We start from the raw sequence: 13,556 nt of genomic DNA on the forward strand, positions 1-13,556 counted from the left end.
GACATAATCTTTGATATTCTATGTAAAAAGGGTGATAGAGTATTTGATGTAGCAAAAACCTCTCACCTTTTGGTAGGGAGTGTGACATACAATTTGGTGACCTTGATTACACTAACATAGGTAGGTCAAAGAATTTTTGTCCCCAAGATTATCGATTTGATTTTGTTAAGTGGAATTAGTTACTATCCCTAAGTGATAATTTTCCTTCCAACCATGAGCATGCTTAGGAGAATACGATCAAAGCTAACTTCATCAAGCGAGGGTACGCATAAGTTGGAGCACTTTGCATGTACTAGGTTCTTTTTTTATCTTAAGGAAGGGCTTCAAATTTATTGTGCTTGGGAATATGGTTGGAATACAAGTAGATACAAATTGTTGGTACAACAAAGTCATTAGCCCCATTGATCAAGTCGCGATGACATTAAAATGCTAGTACAACTTATTGACGACCCATTTAGATAATGGAATTCGTAAAATTACTAATTCCACTGACTAGACCATGGCGATGTTAAGACACTAAAACAAATACCACGTTAATGACATATTGGATGTTGGGGTTGTTTCTAGTCCCCAAAATTGTAAAAATAAAATCATTTTCTTAATAATTATATCATTATACATTTGCCTTAAATTTAAATCGAAGATGTATTACGCATATGATTTAGAGTTCGTTTGATAACGGTTTTAAGAAGTATTTCTAATTTTTCTAATACTTAAAATTTTTTATCCTTCGGGTATTACAAAAGGTTAATAAAATTACGGCCAAACATACTCTTGATATGCAACCTATTCTCATCTTAATTTCTCTTTTAATTTCTCACAGGATCTCCTTTACTAATTATATATCACGCCGATAACAATGAAAGATTCCATCATTACCACTTAGCTCTCATCTTCGTGGCACCCATAGGAAAGAGACACTGCAATGATTCTAAACGGGTATGTCGTAATTCTATTGAGGAGCAAGGGCATATCCGTGATTTCGAATCCCAAAAGGGCAGTTCATAAATCATAATGAAGCTTCCCTCTGCTGTAGCTCAATTCCGGTAGAGTTTTCTTGACTACCAGCAGACCACCGCAACTTCTGCAGGCACGTTTTCCTCTGTCTGGAAGATATCATCTCTTCTACATTATCATGACTTTCTTCTCTCTTAATATATTTATGATTTTTTCATAGCAAGCACAGATCACTCGCACTGTCACTTTCACTTCATAGACGACTAGATCTTTAATTATGTTTCAATACATTTTCTTGATCTGTTTTCCGTTCTTCTTTTTCTATTTTTTGGGTGAATTTTTTTATGGGTATTGCTAATTTGATCTTGATCGGTGTTTTATTGTTGGGTTAAGTGAGATATACGCAATACTGGGTTTGTTTTTGGGTGATCAGAAGTGGGGGTGCTCCGTGATGGAATTCTTTGTTATCAGCGTAAAGAAGGGTGGATTTCGTATGGGTTTCTAGGGCGTAATGGCTGGGATTTGGAAACTCAATTTATTTGTTTGGTCTGTTCGGGCGTGGAATGTTCACTAAGCTCCCACTTGCGGGAAAATTCAGTGTGGAGAGAGTAATTAGGTGAAGAACTTATGATCGGTTCTCCTTGATAAGAAAATTCATTCATCTCGATTGGTTTGGTGGGGATTGATTTTGAAACCAATGGGATGATGGTGGGTGCATGAATTGTGATGGGGAGTCATGATAATCCGGTTTGATGTGTGGCATTTTTTATACCGTTAAACTTTTCTGGGAAATATCAAGTGGTATCTAGTTGTTATATTTGGAATTATGCATTTGATCTACTCAATTTCGATGTATAATCTAACTGATTCATCTGAATCATTCTATTAGATTTTCTATACTTTAGATTGTATTGGCCTATTCTCAATGTTAACTGGGTATAGCTCTTTGCATTTTTGTTTCCGTTCTAATCATGTTCAACGGGTCACAATCATTTTAAGCATACTGTATTATTCACATTTTCTCATTCTTTCTCCTTTTTAATCATTGTGGTTCTGTTTCTAGAAAGTGGTTGAATTCACTCTCTTTCTCTGCATTTCGAGCCAACAACAGTGATTTCTTTTTCTTGAATGGTTATAAATTTATTTGAATTTATTGATTTATTGGGTTTTCCTTTTCTTTTATCTTATATTTGTTGTTCTAGATTTTTCTTGTGCTCTTACTTTTTGATAGATTCAAGGTTCTAAGGTAAATTTGTGCTGTTGTTAACATTAGTGAATAAGCAAATTCAACTAGGAGGGTGGCTTTATGCATGGAAGCATAGAATGCTGGGTAGGCTGCTAATAATTTTGACAAAAAGCATATATGCTTCTCTATAGTAGGCTTTAATAAAAAGAGGATTGATGCAGTAGAGGTGGGTGGGGATAAAGGGCTGGATGATGGATTTTAGAATGTCAGATGGCTGATGAGACCCACTGAGTTGTATTCATTACAACATATGTCCCAATTCTTGTTGCAATTTTTTTTTTTTTTGGCATATCTTTTGATATGCATTGACATGATTCTGTTCTGTTAATCATGTACTAGCCTGGACTCTTAGTGAAACAAATGTGGATACAAGAAGAGGTAGTGTTGGATATTCAGTTGGGGAGGGATGGGAGTGAGGGTGTCTTTGAGAGAGAGTAGGAATGAGAGTTATGCAACAATGGCCTGAGTTCAACAAGTATAATAGATCTATCATCCACCATCTTAGTCACCCAAAGTCAAATTCTTTTTCTTGGACAATATTTTTGTGTTTTGTAATTTATATTTTTGGGGAAATGCTAAAGTTTCATTTCAGGAATTTAGGATATGATAGTCTGAACCAGCACATGGTGAGCTATCCTTAAGAATGAGTATCATCCCAAGATTTAAAGCCTTTTGATTCTGGGACACATTGGACACATGCTTACATGAAAAAATGGAACTAGTCATAATACAATTTCATCTAGAATAAAGTTGCTTCCCTTGAGGTTATTCTTAGATGATTTTATGCTGGAAATATTTTTCTACAAAACTGTCCTGCCAGGTGATGTAACAGACATTTCCACCCTCATGAAACCAAATACACCATAATAATGGACTGTCTATCTTCTCTATATATGCTACTTTACTTAAATATTAGTTTTGCCTCCTGAGTTTCCATTTCTTGAAAGCTACTTCAATTTTTAGCTGCTTTGGTATTTTCAGCAAGTATGGAATCCAACAGAGGCCAGAATGGAATTCAACAATTGCTAGCTGTAGAACAAGAAGCTCAGCATATTGTTAATGCTGCCAGAAATGGTAATTTCTTGCTTCATTCTCTATCTTGAATATTCTTCTAAACAGAACATGAGTTGCAAGTTATGGATGCCATGCATTGGAAACCCCATGTTTGGAGCTAAACTTGGAATATGGTTTGTATGATTTCATGTTTGCTTTCTACAACATGCCACTGTATTAGTTAAATTCTCTGTTCCAACTAATGGTTCATACCCATGTTGGTTTCTGTTTTCAGCAAAAATGGCTAGACTTAAACAGGCCAAAGAAGAGGCTGAGAAGGAGATTGCTGAATTCCGTGTTCGAATGGAAAAAGAATTTCAAAGAAAGGTTGCAGAGGTAAAAAAAAAAAAGACAGAGAAAAGAAAAGAAAAGAGAATATTGATAAATATTCTGTGAGGCCTACTTTCATGATGAACCCACTGGCAATTTTCAGTTGTTAACTGTGATTTATAAGTTGGCAGGTTCTGACTGATCAAAAAAAAGTTGGCAGGTTCACATGTTCTGAATTATGTGTAGTTTTTTCCTTAAGAGAATCCACCCCAATCATATTTTGCTTATATGGAACATCTTATGATTATTAACGAAGTTTTAAATTACTCTGACTAATATTTTGGATTATTCTGAATAATTTTATAGCTATGTTTATCACCATAATATTCAAGTCCTGCATTCATTACTACTAATAAATATGTTGGTGAATTTTTCAACTTCTATTGCTATGGCACTGTTTGGAAATAACGTTTTCAGCGTGTTCTCATTTGTCTTGAAACAGAGTAGTGGGGACTCTGGTGCTAATGTGAAACGCCTTGAGCTGGAAACAGATGCAAAGATCCAGAATCTGAAGGTGGAGGCTGCAAGAATTTCCCATGATGTTGTTCACATGCTTCTGAAGCATGTGAATACTGTGAGGACCTAAAATCTTGGCTGTACCTGATGGGCGAAATATCTGGATACTTGCTTTTGCCTGTGTTGCTTCTTCCCTCCTTCCCCTTTTGTCTCTATTGAGTCTTGGAATCCCCCTTGGTTAAAATAAGCTGCTTGTATTTTCCTATGTCTTAATTATATTTGTCAGTGATTGGCTGCCTTTGTTCCTTGGTATATTAAACAATCAATTATGTGCTTTTTGTATTGGTGCTAAAAATTAATACTAGTTTCGATCAAGGGCCTTTTTTGATGCAATAAGCTGCATTTATGCTCCATTTTATGAACAGAAAATGAACTCTTGGAGTAGTGTCAGTGCTGTTGGATAAAAGCTTATATATGACTGCAGAAGAATTTGCAGAATGATATGATCTGAACATCGCATAGCCATCCTTCCAGGAAGCTCAGCCCTAGTTTGCAGTGGAAGCACCTTCAAGGAGCTTCTGCAAACATGTGCATGAGGTCACTGAGTTTTGCTGTGTGTTAAATGTATATACTTCATCCAAATGCCCAGAAGATCTCTTGTTAACCACAATTATGTTGCTCAACTCTGGTTAAGCAAATCTTTAGTATACTTTAGTGGGAAGCTTATATACAGAGTGTGGGAGAAAGTGCTTGGGAGAAGCCTAGTTCTCCTCCAAAGAATAGTGAAGTTACAATTGCCTAGTGAATAGTGAAACAGAGGCTTCAATCCTTACTAAGGATGCAGTGGTGAGAGATCTTGGTAAATTTGCTCCATCACTATCCCACATGCAAAGAGTCCCAACCCAAGCAGTGCAGGCCTTGCTCTTGACAATGCCTTTTGATTGGTGTCTTCACATTCTCTGTTATGCATTGCCCAAGCCATTGCTGGCGGGAGAACGCCGTAAAGCATTGTCATACAGTAACCCCCCTGTTTCACATCAGAGCCATGACTAATTACAAAACCTTTGCAATAAGATAGTAATAACAATTTGTACGCTCTGTTTCCCTGAAGCTACTCACGGCAATGTCTGTAGCAGCAGAGAATGCATCTGGAACGGTTGCTGATACAAGTAGAGTAGGAGCGACCACCATTGCCATTGCTGTGAAGCTACTTTTGTTTCTTCCCCACCATTTCCCCAGCCCAAAGAGCTCGCCAGGTTTCTGCTAAATATGACTCTCAATCACATGTTAATCAAAAGCTAATATGCACTTTACCAAATCTCATAACTGAGAGCCAACAATAGATTTAGAGAGGAAAAGGTATAAAAGGTTACTGGTAATATTTGTGTGGAGGGAGAATTCCATGACAGGTTATCAAGCTGTTCCTTGAAGAACTGGGAGAAGCTGAGGAGAGTTCCGATGAGTGATGTTCCTATTGCCAGAAGTGAGAAGACATCCACCATAAATGGTACCCCACTCCAATTTACACTAAACCAGGATGACAATTAGGGATTTGTGAATGATTACATATTGTTATCTTGTTGTACTATGAACATGTATTGAAGATCTTAAACAGTGGGGAGGAGATGGTATACCTCATGAGCAGTTCAACAGGGTCAACAGCTTGGTCGGCCTGGGAAGAGAGGCCTAGGGCAATTGCATCCCATAGAAGCAGTGCTACCAGCGGAACCAGACTACCAAGCAAAACTGATGCCCTTATGCGTGTAAGATCGCTGCCCAGATAAGCACATATAACTGCAAGAAAATCACATACTGTAAAATGCCATCACTTCAATGCCTGATATGATCGAGTTCATACTAAAACCACTGTCATCTTTACCCGGTGCTAGATCATGATACACCAAAGAAAAGATTATCACAGGAATTGTGGCCGGGACTTTTCCCCAGTCCCCACTTCCCTCCAGTCCTGACCACCCTCCCAACACAACTCCAAGCACTTCAATTGCTAGCAGCAGACCTGTTCATCAGTTTCAATGCATTGTTAAACCTCAGGAAGATAACTGCTGCCATCATTCAGTCAAAAAGTTTGCAGATATATACATAGCATGGAAGCAGTGAGCCATTGGTTGACTTGATCAGTGGCACGAGTCCCTCCTATGGAGATGAGAATGGTGAAGAGTGCAGTGAAGAAGAAACCTGAGATTGATGCCGGAAAATTAATCAAATGGAAAAGGATCTCCCCTGACTTGGAGCTATAGGCAACCATGGAAGTGTATCCTAAGAAGACATAGGTGGCAGTGGCTAAAATTCCACCCCATTCTCCTAATGTCTCTTGGGCCATGGTCCTAATGGAGATTATGTCTAACTCATTCTCTTCCTCTATCTTTCCCTTCTTCCTCCGCAAACCTACGTTGATTTCCACAAGCAGAAGAGCTTCAATTAGGAGAAAACCCCAACACACAATGACGGAGATCGAACTTGGAACAAGTCCCTGCAACATGAAAAACAAACATGGGTATATCCTCATGCATCTTCAAAGAGACGGAGAGAGGTAAAGTACTGCAGGAGCAGCTTTCTGTGGCAGTGCAAGTATTCCTGAACCGATACTTGTTCCGATGATCAGGGCAACTGCTCCAGAGATAGTTCCCTTTTTCTTTGATTCTTTGATGGGCTCCTTCCTCAATTCTGCAACACTTCTGTTTGCCTTGGTTGCAGAAGGTTTCCAAGTAAGCCATGGCCTTTGCTCTTTTTGGAGGTGGCAACTGCAAGCATAGGAGCGGCTGATTGCAAGAAGAAATGAAACTTAACGTATAACTTAGAAGAGGAAGGAATTGAAAGGAGTGACATCATACATCCTCAACTTGAAGCAAATGGTTGCATTGTGTTGATGATCCCTTGCCCATGAATATGATGGACTTAGCTTTGCTACCCCATAGCCTATGGGATGCAAGCAGGAAGATGAAGGCATGCACTGTATATCCATGGGGATGGGGGGAAGAGAAAGACAAGCATCGGAATGAATGGACAGGAAATACAAAGTTTCCCAAATATCTTGGGAGTGGATCCCACTATATTTTAGGTCACAGTATACATACCCAGAAGCGAGATCACTCGGATCGTACCAATACCGAGGTATTTTTTTTTTTTTTTTTTTTACCAAAGTCTTGTAACTTCGTCTTGTTCCTTTGTAACTAATTCTTATACATTTGTAACATCATCCAATGATCTAAATTTTATCATATACTTTTAATAATTTGGATTACATGCCAATTTGGCACTTGATAATTTTCCTATATTTTATAATATTTTTCATATTAAAATGAATTTTTAAAAAATAAAAATAAAATTGTCAAGTAATCTAAGGGGAGTAAATAAATTGAAATGCTTATATTCGACATAATCATCTTGTAAAATCAATGTTAGATTAATCTCAATTTTGATGATAATAAAACAAGGTTTGAGACTAATAGCTAATTTTAAATGTGATTAGACATGATGATTTTCAAAATAGTAATCACAAAGATAAAACAGGTCAAAGGAAAATCATGAAGAAAGAGAAACCTCAAAAGGAATATCAATCAAAACTTATTCTCTAGGTTGTTGGTGCACTAGTTTCATAGTGCATTACATTTTTTTTTAAGCACCTAAAATCATCTAAATGCCTAAATTGATTTTATTCTTTTATAAATTGAACGAAAAATCTTTCTAAATAAAAACAACTTTTGTTTAATGTTATTCGTGGTTAAAAAGGTTCTCAAAATAACAATGAGTTATCTTGTCGATTTCCCTAAAAATTTTATGTTAAAGATGAAAAGTTGTAAAAATTGTAGGTTTGTTTATGAATCTTTGAACAATTTTTGTAAAAAAATTGAGATTCATCGTTTCAAAGATAAAAACTCATACTTTGATATGCAGTTTATCATCAAACAAGATTTTTTAATATTAAGTTTTCATATTAAAACAATATTAGCCATTAAAGGTCATTTGTGCAACATTTCTCACTTTTTTCTATCTTGTTTACCACTGGTTGACTAATAGGTTGAATTGTTGAACCAATAGTTTGATTGATTAAACCAATAAATCGGTTGGGTGGACCAAGAGGTTGACTAATTGAACCAAGATGTTGATTGGGTGAGCAAAGAGGTTAACGGATTGAACCAACGGTCAACTAATTAAACCAAGTGATTGTTAGTTGAACTAAACAATTGATTGGTTAAGAAAAATTTTAAAGTGGTAGAAGCTTGTCTCTATTGGTTAAGGTGTATAATCTTGATCAATTGGTTGATCAGACGTCCCCAATTTGTCCATAATGGTTGGTTTGGGCTTCTAACTTTTATTTAAAGGTTCCAAACTTATTGTATTGATGATGGAAGAGTTCTATGTCATTCTTGAATATTATTTTCTAATTTAGTATAACTATAATCTTACAAGGAGATTGTAAAATATTGAATTTAGAAAACCATCTCTTTCAAGCGTTCTACTTTTTCTTGATTTTCTTCTGGTTTGAGATATCTTTAAGATCATCTCTTTAGAAACATTCTTATTTAACACACACAAATATAAAATATTATATTCAAACTTTATTTTGCTTTATCAAAATCAAAATCGACTAAATCTTGGCCTAACGTAAGAAAGTTATCACCAAGTCAAACATCTTTTTGACTAAATAAAGTGTAAAAGTTAATTTGCCTCCCCTTCTTTAAGATTTTAGCTAAATATAATTAATCCTTGTTGATTTGAAATTTCATCAAATAATTTTACTATCTTTTTCATTTGTTATTTTTACTCACATCATCTCTTGAACATTCAAAATAAGGACAGTATTTGATAAAATTTCAAACCAACGAGAATCACATGTAATTAATCAAAACTTTAATAAAAGTGAATGAAATTGACCTTAAATTTTAACTTTTCGATTACATTCTTAAGTTATAACAAAAACATATAAAGTATGAATGTAATAAAATATAAATAAAAATTAATAAAATATGAATAATATAAATATTCATTATAATAATTAAATATTATAATTCTATTATTTAATTTAATAAAAAAAGGTTAATACATTTATGCAATTATGATATGATGTAATAATATTAAAAATAAAAAGATGAAATATTTCAATCTTTTTTAATTATTTATGTATAACTTTTATTTTTGATAATTATTTTTAATTTTAATAATTATAAATTATATCACATATCCCATTCTTTTATTTGTCCCGTTCGGTTATGGGTCGGGTTGCAAAAGCATCGGTACGGAGGTAGCCATGTTTGAAGAGATCAATTCAACGTAGTTCCAACTTCCAACTTTAACTTCAATCAGGATTCAGGACCACCATTCTGATTTTCTGAGTTTCTCATCTCGACCCGTCGCTCACCGCCGTTCTCACCGCATTGCCTCAGTCCATGTTAACCCCGCCGCTAAATGCTCACCATTTTTCTGGGCATCTCTATTCCTTTATCAGGGCTTGGCCTTCACAAAAACTAGTCCAATTCTCCACCAGAACAGTGTATTTGATCCAAAGTGAGATTGTACATGCCCACATCACCAGGACTTGTTTCAAACCCTTGTCTACTTTTTTCCAATGAATCCTCTTCGATTGGGTTGCCAATATGGCGAACTCGGTGTTGCCCGCCACATGTTGGATGAAATGCCTGTATGTTATATCTTGGAACTCTTTAATTTCTGGGCATAATCAAGTGGGTTTATTTATTTTTTATTAATTTTTAATGATAAGCCCATGGATGTTTTTACCAATGGCTGGTGTTTAATGAATTCAGTAATGCCAATGCTTTCAGTGTGTGTTGTCAAACTGGGGATATGCACTTGGGTCATCTGATTCATGACTTAATAATTGTTACTAGGTGCTGGATGACCTGATGTTTTTTGTTTGTGAATTTGGATGATGTGGGCCTGATTTTTTTTTTCTTTTTATTTGATGACTGCAAGATAATTAAAAATTGGTTTGAATGAAGAATTGTTGAAACTCTTGAAAAAATCATGAATACAGATGAATTTGAATTGTTAAGCCCATGGGAATGTTGTTCTAACTTTGTTTACTCAATAAAATGTGGAAGTAATTCTTCACAGGTGTGCAACCAAGTTGGGTTGGATTTCAATGATACAGATCAGATTTTTAAGATCATGCCTGCTTATAATGTTGTAATGTATAATGCAATGACTCCTGGATTACTCTGAACAGAGACTGAAGCAATGAGTTTGGGGAGGAATACTTATGCTGTTTTCTTTTAGATGCAAAAGAAAGGAATGGAGCTCTTGAAGTTCATATTCTCAAGTACATTCAAAGCTTGTAAGGCAGGTGAAGCTTTTGACCATGTAAGGCAAAAATCATGCTCAAATCTGAAAAAACAATTGAATTTGAGTCAAATAATTTCATTTGGAAGTGTGTACTTTCAAAGATGGGCTGAAATGTTTTCTTTTGAGACTCAAGCTATAGATTGGCTCAAGGACATACATGTCTGCAGGATAATTTGAGTGCAATGCCTCTTGAATTGGGAAGAGAACTAGATGACTTCATAATACTTAGCATGTTCAGGTTATGCCAATTAGCCTACATCAAATATCTTGTAACCAGGTCCAGGGGTATGCAATGAAAACTGGGATAGGAAACTCACTATCCATTCGAAATCCAAAGATGGGCCTTGGTGCAAACTGTGGAGACATAGATTCTTCATATCCAACCTTCTAAGAAATAGAATTCTAAAATAGTGTCTTGGTCATTGCTTGTTTAAAGCAATGTGCGACTGGAATGTGCACACGAAGCTCTAAGCCTCTTTAAGTTGATGAAAGATTAGGGTAAGTGCCCAGTCACATTACATTTCTCAGATTTCTTAATTGAGCCATGTTGAAGATTGATTATGGTAAGTTTTCAGTACTTATTTGATGTTCATGCTGGTAGGGGCTTTCTTCAAATTCCAAGGGGATTAAACTTTTTGGGGTTGGGAGTTAGTGTTTCCAAGTTCGTGACTGGATTAAGAATAAACTGTTGAGATGGAAGAATGGATCGGATTCGGGGAAACAGCAGAGGGAAAGGGGAAACCTGTTTTATCTTTCTGAATTATTAGGATTAATTTTTAATTTTTGCACAAAATTTTTGGAATTATATGCGATTTTGAGGATAATTTACTCTTGAATTAATATAAGCACTAGATTGGACATGCATGCCTATTAAGCTAAGTATAATTCATACACTAGTGAGATTGTTAAATGCTTGCACATGCAATTTTTAAAACCTATCTCTTAGTGATATATGCGTTTGTAATTAATTCATCATTCATGTAATTGGATTACCTTTTTCAATGGCAAACATTTCAAAATCATGAAGAAGGATCATGGTATGACTCCAAAAAACAGAGCATTCTGCCTGAAATGTTGACCTCTTGGATTGAGCTTGAAAGATTGGTTCATTATGAAAACTTCGTTATCAACTCTGGCTTTGAAGATGATTTGTAAACATCTTATGTGTTGTTGAATGCTTGCAGGGTCCATAAAGATACTGTCACTGAGAAACATGTTACAGAGAGACTGATTGAGCTTGAACCTGAAGCTGCAGTCTCTTATGTGCTTCTTGACAACAGCTACACTGATGTGGAAAAATGCATGCCAGCCAAAAGAATCAAGGACTTGCTGAAAGATGGTAGAATTGCAATGAAACCTGGTCTAAGTTGGATTGAGGTAGGAACACATTGGCCTTTCTTTTGTGGTGGGTGATAAATGTCATCATTGAAGTCAAACTATTTATGCACGGTTGGAAGAAATATGAAATAAGTAGTATTTGCTAACGAGGGGCTTGTTTTTAGAGTCCCTAAACCTGAACAGAACAATAGCTTTGTGGTGGCTACCATAACTAAAAGTTAGCCATGATCCATTAGTTTGCCAACATCAGCTTCTATGAAAGTGTTGATGAAGTTGGAAGCCTGCTGAGATTGCCATACAAAAATGAGGCTCTTCTCAGTGCTGAAAAAGAGAGAATTCTCATAGGTCCAATAAGTTTCCATTCTGTCATAGAAGGTTCTTGTTCTTGTAGAGACCATTCACAGGGGAAGTAAGATTGACTATTTAGAAGATTGTTGCTCTCTTGAACTGATCCCAGACTCTCACAGATGGTTCTTGTTCTTGTAGGGACTATTGGTAGTGAGAGTAAAACTGTTTTACTACAAACGCTTGGTAAAATGAATTAATCATGCCGTTGGAAAGGATCTGAATTGATTGGAATCTATATGTGAGCCCCATTGCCTATTGCCAGAGTTCCTACATGTCAGAAACTCATGAATAAGATGGGATCAATGATGCTGTCAGAGGGATCAGAACTGATGATGGGTGACTATGGGAGACCCATTGCCTACTATCAGAGTTCCTATTGTCAGAGGTCCATCTCCTGCATTTTTCCTGGAGGAAGTGCGATTGGAGAACCGGTTTTTATGTAATTTATGAGAAATGATGGAGGTCCTCGCCCAAGTCTCTGCTTCCAACACGTCTCTCTCACCATTTCCGCAACTGCATTTTATGACTCAGAGCGGTACATCAGTACCCTTATTGTTTGGTTGGTATCTCATCAGGTAATGAAATTATTGATTTGAAGGTTACATCCAGTTCAGCTTTGATATTCTGGGTTGGGAATATGCATACTAGTAGTTTCTCACTTCCAATCTCTACCAATACCTCCTAATGGATTTCATATATTTTGCAAAATTTTCACTCTAACCAGCTGTTCCTCAAAAGGTTCAAAGGGTTCATTTTCTCCTTTAAAACCGGCACACCACTAAATGCCAATATATTTGATAAAAAATCTATGAATATCAAAATAAAAGACAAAGCAAAAGCATTTCATGCACTAGACTTGAAGAGTTTGGCCAGGAAAAAACCATGTGGGTTTATGGGTTGACACCATCTGGTCCCCTACGCCCACTTTTTCTAGGCATGGATTAGCAGCTGAGCCCCCCCAGATGGTTACATTTGTAGCAAAATAGTAAAAGCCTAGAGTGGGACTGGGCCGTGTGTAGGGGCTACTTCCTCTTCCTGTGATTACTACTCAGTGGGCCTTTATCCCAACTGTATCTCAGTCACTGTGTACAATAGGATTCAGTCTGCACAAATAATGTCATAAGGCGGAATCAGACTAGAATCCTCTCCTATTCTTTTTCTCTCTTCTGTACTTCCTTGCATTAATGTTTTACAGTTCAATTTCCATGAGGCCTATAGGTTGAAAGAGTTGGGCTAGAAAAGAGGGGAGGTAGAAAAGGACTGTCCCCACAGGTAAACAAGTGGATGGGATCCGAGGAGGACGATGGCGTGGATTGGTGATATGGAAGAGTGTGAGGCCCAGTGTGGCTCAGACTTCAGAGATGAGGAGCTGTGTTATGGAGGTGGGAGCAATTTGAGGAGATTGCGACAAACATGAGGCAGTCAGAGATTTAATGCGGGGGGAGAGGGCAGGAGGAGAGAATGCCTTGTCTTGCTGTCTCCTCAGGCCCTCACCACCCACTGCTCC

At 36.6% G+C, this 13,556-nt stretch overlaps 3 protein-coding genes across 8 annotated transcripts; 2 read left to right on the plus strand and 1 right to left on the minus strand.

Moving 5' to 3' along the window:
- Positions 1 to 990: 990 nt before the first annotated feature.
- On the plus strand, positions 991 to 4,435 carry LOC117928827 (V-type proton ATPase subunit G1-like). Its single transcript, XM_034848864.1, has 4 exons — positions 991 to 1,090; positions 3,185 to 3,277; positions 3,492 to 3,592; positions 4,029 to 4,435. The coding sequence occupies exons 2-4, from the start codon at positions 3,190 to 3,192 to the stop codon at positions 4,170 to 4,172; spliced, it is 333 nt and encodes a 110-aa protein (XP_034704755.1). The 5' UTR covers positions 991 to 1,090; positions 3,185 to 3,189; the 3' UTR covers positions 4,173 to 4,435.
- A 221-nt stretch (positions 4,436 to 4,656) lies between these two features.
- LOC117928826 (tyrosine-specific transport protein-like) lies at positions 4,657 to 7,076 on the minus strand. Of its 3 annotated transcripts, none has more exons than XM_034848863.1 (8): positions 6,895 to 7,076; positions 6,603 to 6,804; positions 6,143 to 6,533; positions 5,922 to 6,059; positions 5,677 to 5,836; positions 5,416 to 5,569; positions 5,162 to 5,305; positions 4,657 to 5,069 (listed from the first exon to the last, which is right to left on the minus strand). In XM_034848863.1, the coding sequence occupies exons 1-8, from the start codon at positions 7,023 to 7,025 to the stop codon at positions 4,875 to 4,877; spliced, it is 1,515 nt and encodes a 504-aa protein (XP_034704754.1). In that variant the 5' UTR covers positions 7,026 to 7,076; the 3' UTR covers positions 4,657 to 4,874. The 3 variants fall into 3 exon arrangements, with proteins under 3 accessions (XP_034704754.1, XP_034704753.1, XP_034704752.1); XM_034848862.1 differs by having other exon boundaries at positions 5,162 to 5,302; positions 6,603 to 6,822; XM_034848861.1 differs by having other exon boundaries at positions 6,603 to 6,822.
- A 2,206-nt stretch (positions 7,077 to 9,282) lies between these two features.
- On the plus strand, positions 9,283 to 12,657 carry LOC117927927 (pentatricopeptide repeat-containing protein At3g13880-like). 4 transcript variants are annotated; one of them, XR_004653451.1, is made up of 3 exons: positions 9,283 to 9,701; positions 10,248 to 10,381; positions 11,548 to 12,152. XR_004653451.1 is itself a non-coding variant. In XM_034847658.1 (3 exons), the coding sequence occupies exons 1-3, from the start codon at positions 9,658 to 9,660 to the stop codon at positions 12,239 to 12,241; spliced, it is 291 nt and encodes a 96-aa protein (XP_034703549.1). In that variant the 5' UTR covers positions 9,283 to 9,657; the 3' UTR covers positions 12,242 to 12,657. The 4 variants fall into 4 exon arrangements, 1 of the variants encoding a protein (XP_034703549.1); XR_004653452.1 differs by having other exon boundaries at positions 10,248 to 10,364; XR_004653453.1 differs by having other exon boundaries at positions 10,298 to 10,381.
- Positions 12,658 to 13,556: the final 899 nt, after the last annotated feature.

Source organism: Vitis riparia, chromosome 13 (genome assembly GCF_004353265.1).
Source record: "Vitis riparia cultivar Riparia Gloire de Montpellier isolate 1030 chromosome 13, EGFV_Vit.rip_1.0, whole genome shotgun sequence".
Classification (NCBI taxonomy): Eukaryota; Viridiplantae; Streptophyta; class Magnoliopsida; order Vitales; family Vitaceae; genus Vitis; species Vitis riparia.

What these genes read in the sequence shown, in the direction of transcription:
- LOC117928827 (XM_034848864.1), top strand. Translation starts at nt 3,190, where the DNA reads ATGGAATCCAACAGAGGCCAGAATGGAATTCAACAATTGCTAGCTGTA. An exon ending in TGTTAATGCTGCCAGAAATG is followed by an intron (nt 3,278 to 3,491) that starts GTAATTTCTTGC and finishes TTCTGTTTTCAG; the next exon opens with CAAAAATGGCTAGACTTAAA. An exon ending in TTCAAAGAAAGGTTGCAGAG is followed by an intron (nt 3,593 to 4,028) that starts GTAAAAAAAAAA and finishes GTCTTGAAACAG; the next exon opens with AGTAGTGGGGACTCTGGTGC.
- LOC117928826 (XM_034848861.1), bottom strand. Translation starts at nt 7,025, where the DNA reads ATGGATATACAGTGCATGCCTTCATCTTCCTGCTTGCATCCCATAGGC. An exon ending in GTATCATGATCTAGCACCGG is followed by an intron (nt 5,837 to 5,921) that starts GTAAAGATGACA and finishes ATTTTCTTGCAG; the next exon opens with TTATATGTGCTTATCTGGGC. An exon ending in CCTGTTGAACTGCTCATGAG is followed by an intron (nt 5,570 to 5,676) that starts GTATACCATCTC and finishes ATCCTGGTTTAG; the next exon opens with TGTAAATTGGAGTGGGGTAC.
- LOC117927927 (XM_034847658.1), top strand. Translation starts at nt 9,658, where the DNA reads ATGGCGAACTCGGTGTTGCCCGCCACATGTTGGATGAAATGCCT. An exon ending in ACATGTTGGATGAAATGCCT is followed by an intron (nt 9,702 to 11,547) that starts GTATGTTATATC and finishes GAATGCTTGCAG; the next exon opens with GGTCCATAAAGATACTGTCA. An exon ending in CTGGTCTAAGTTGGATTGAG is followed by an intron (nt 11,741 to 12,187) that starts GTAGGAACACAT and finishes TTGTTCTTGTAG; the next exon opens with GGACTATTGGTAGTGAGAGT.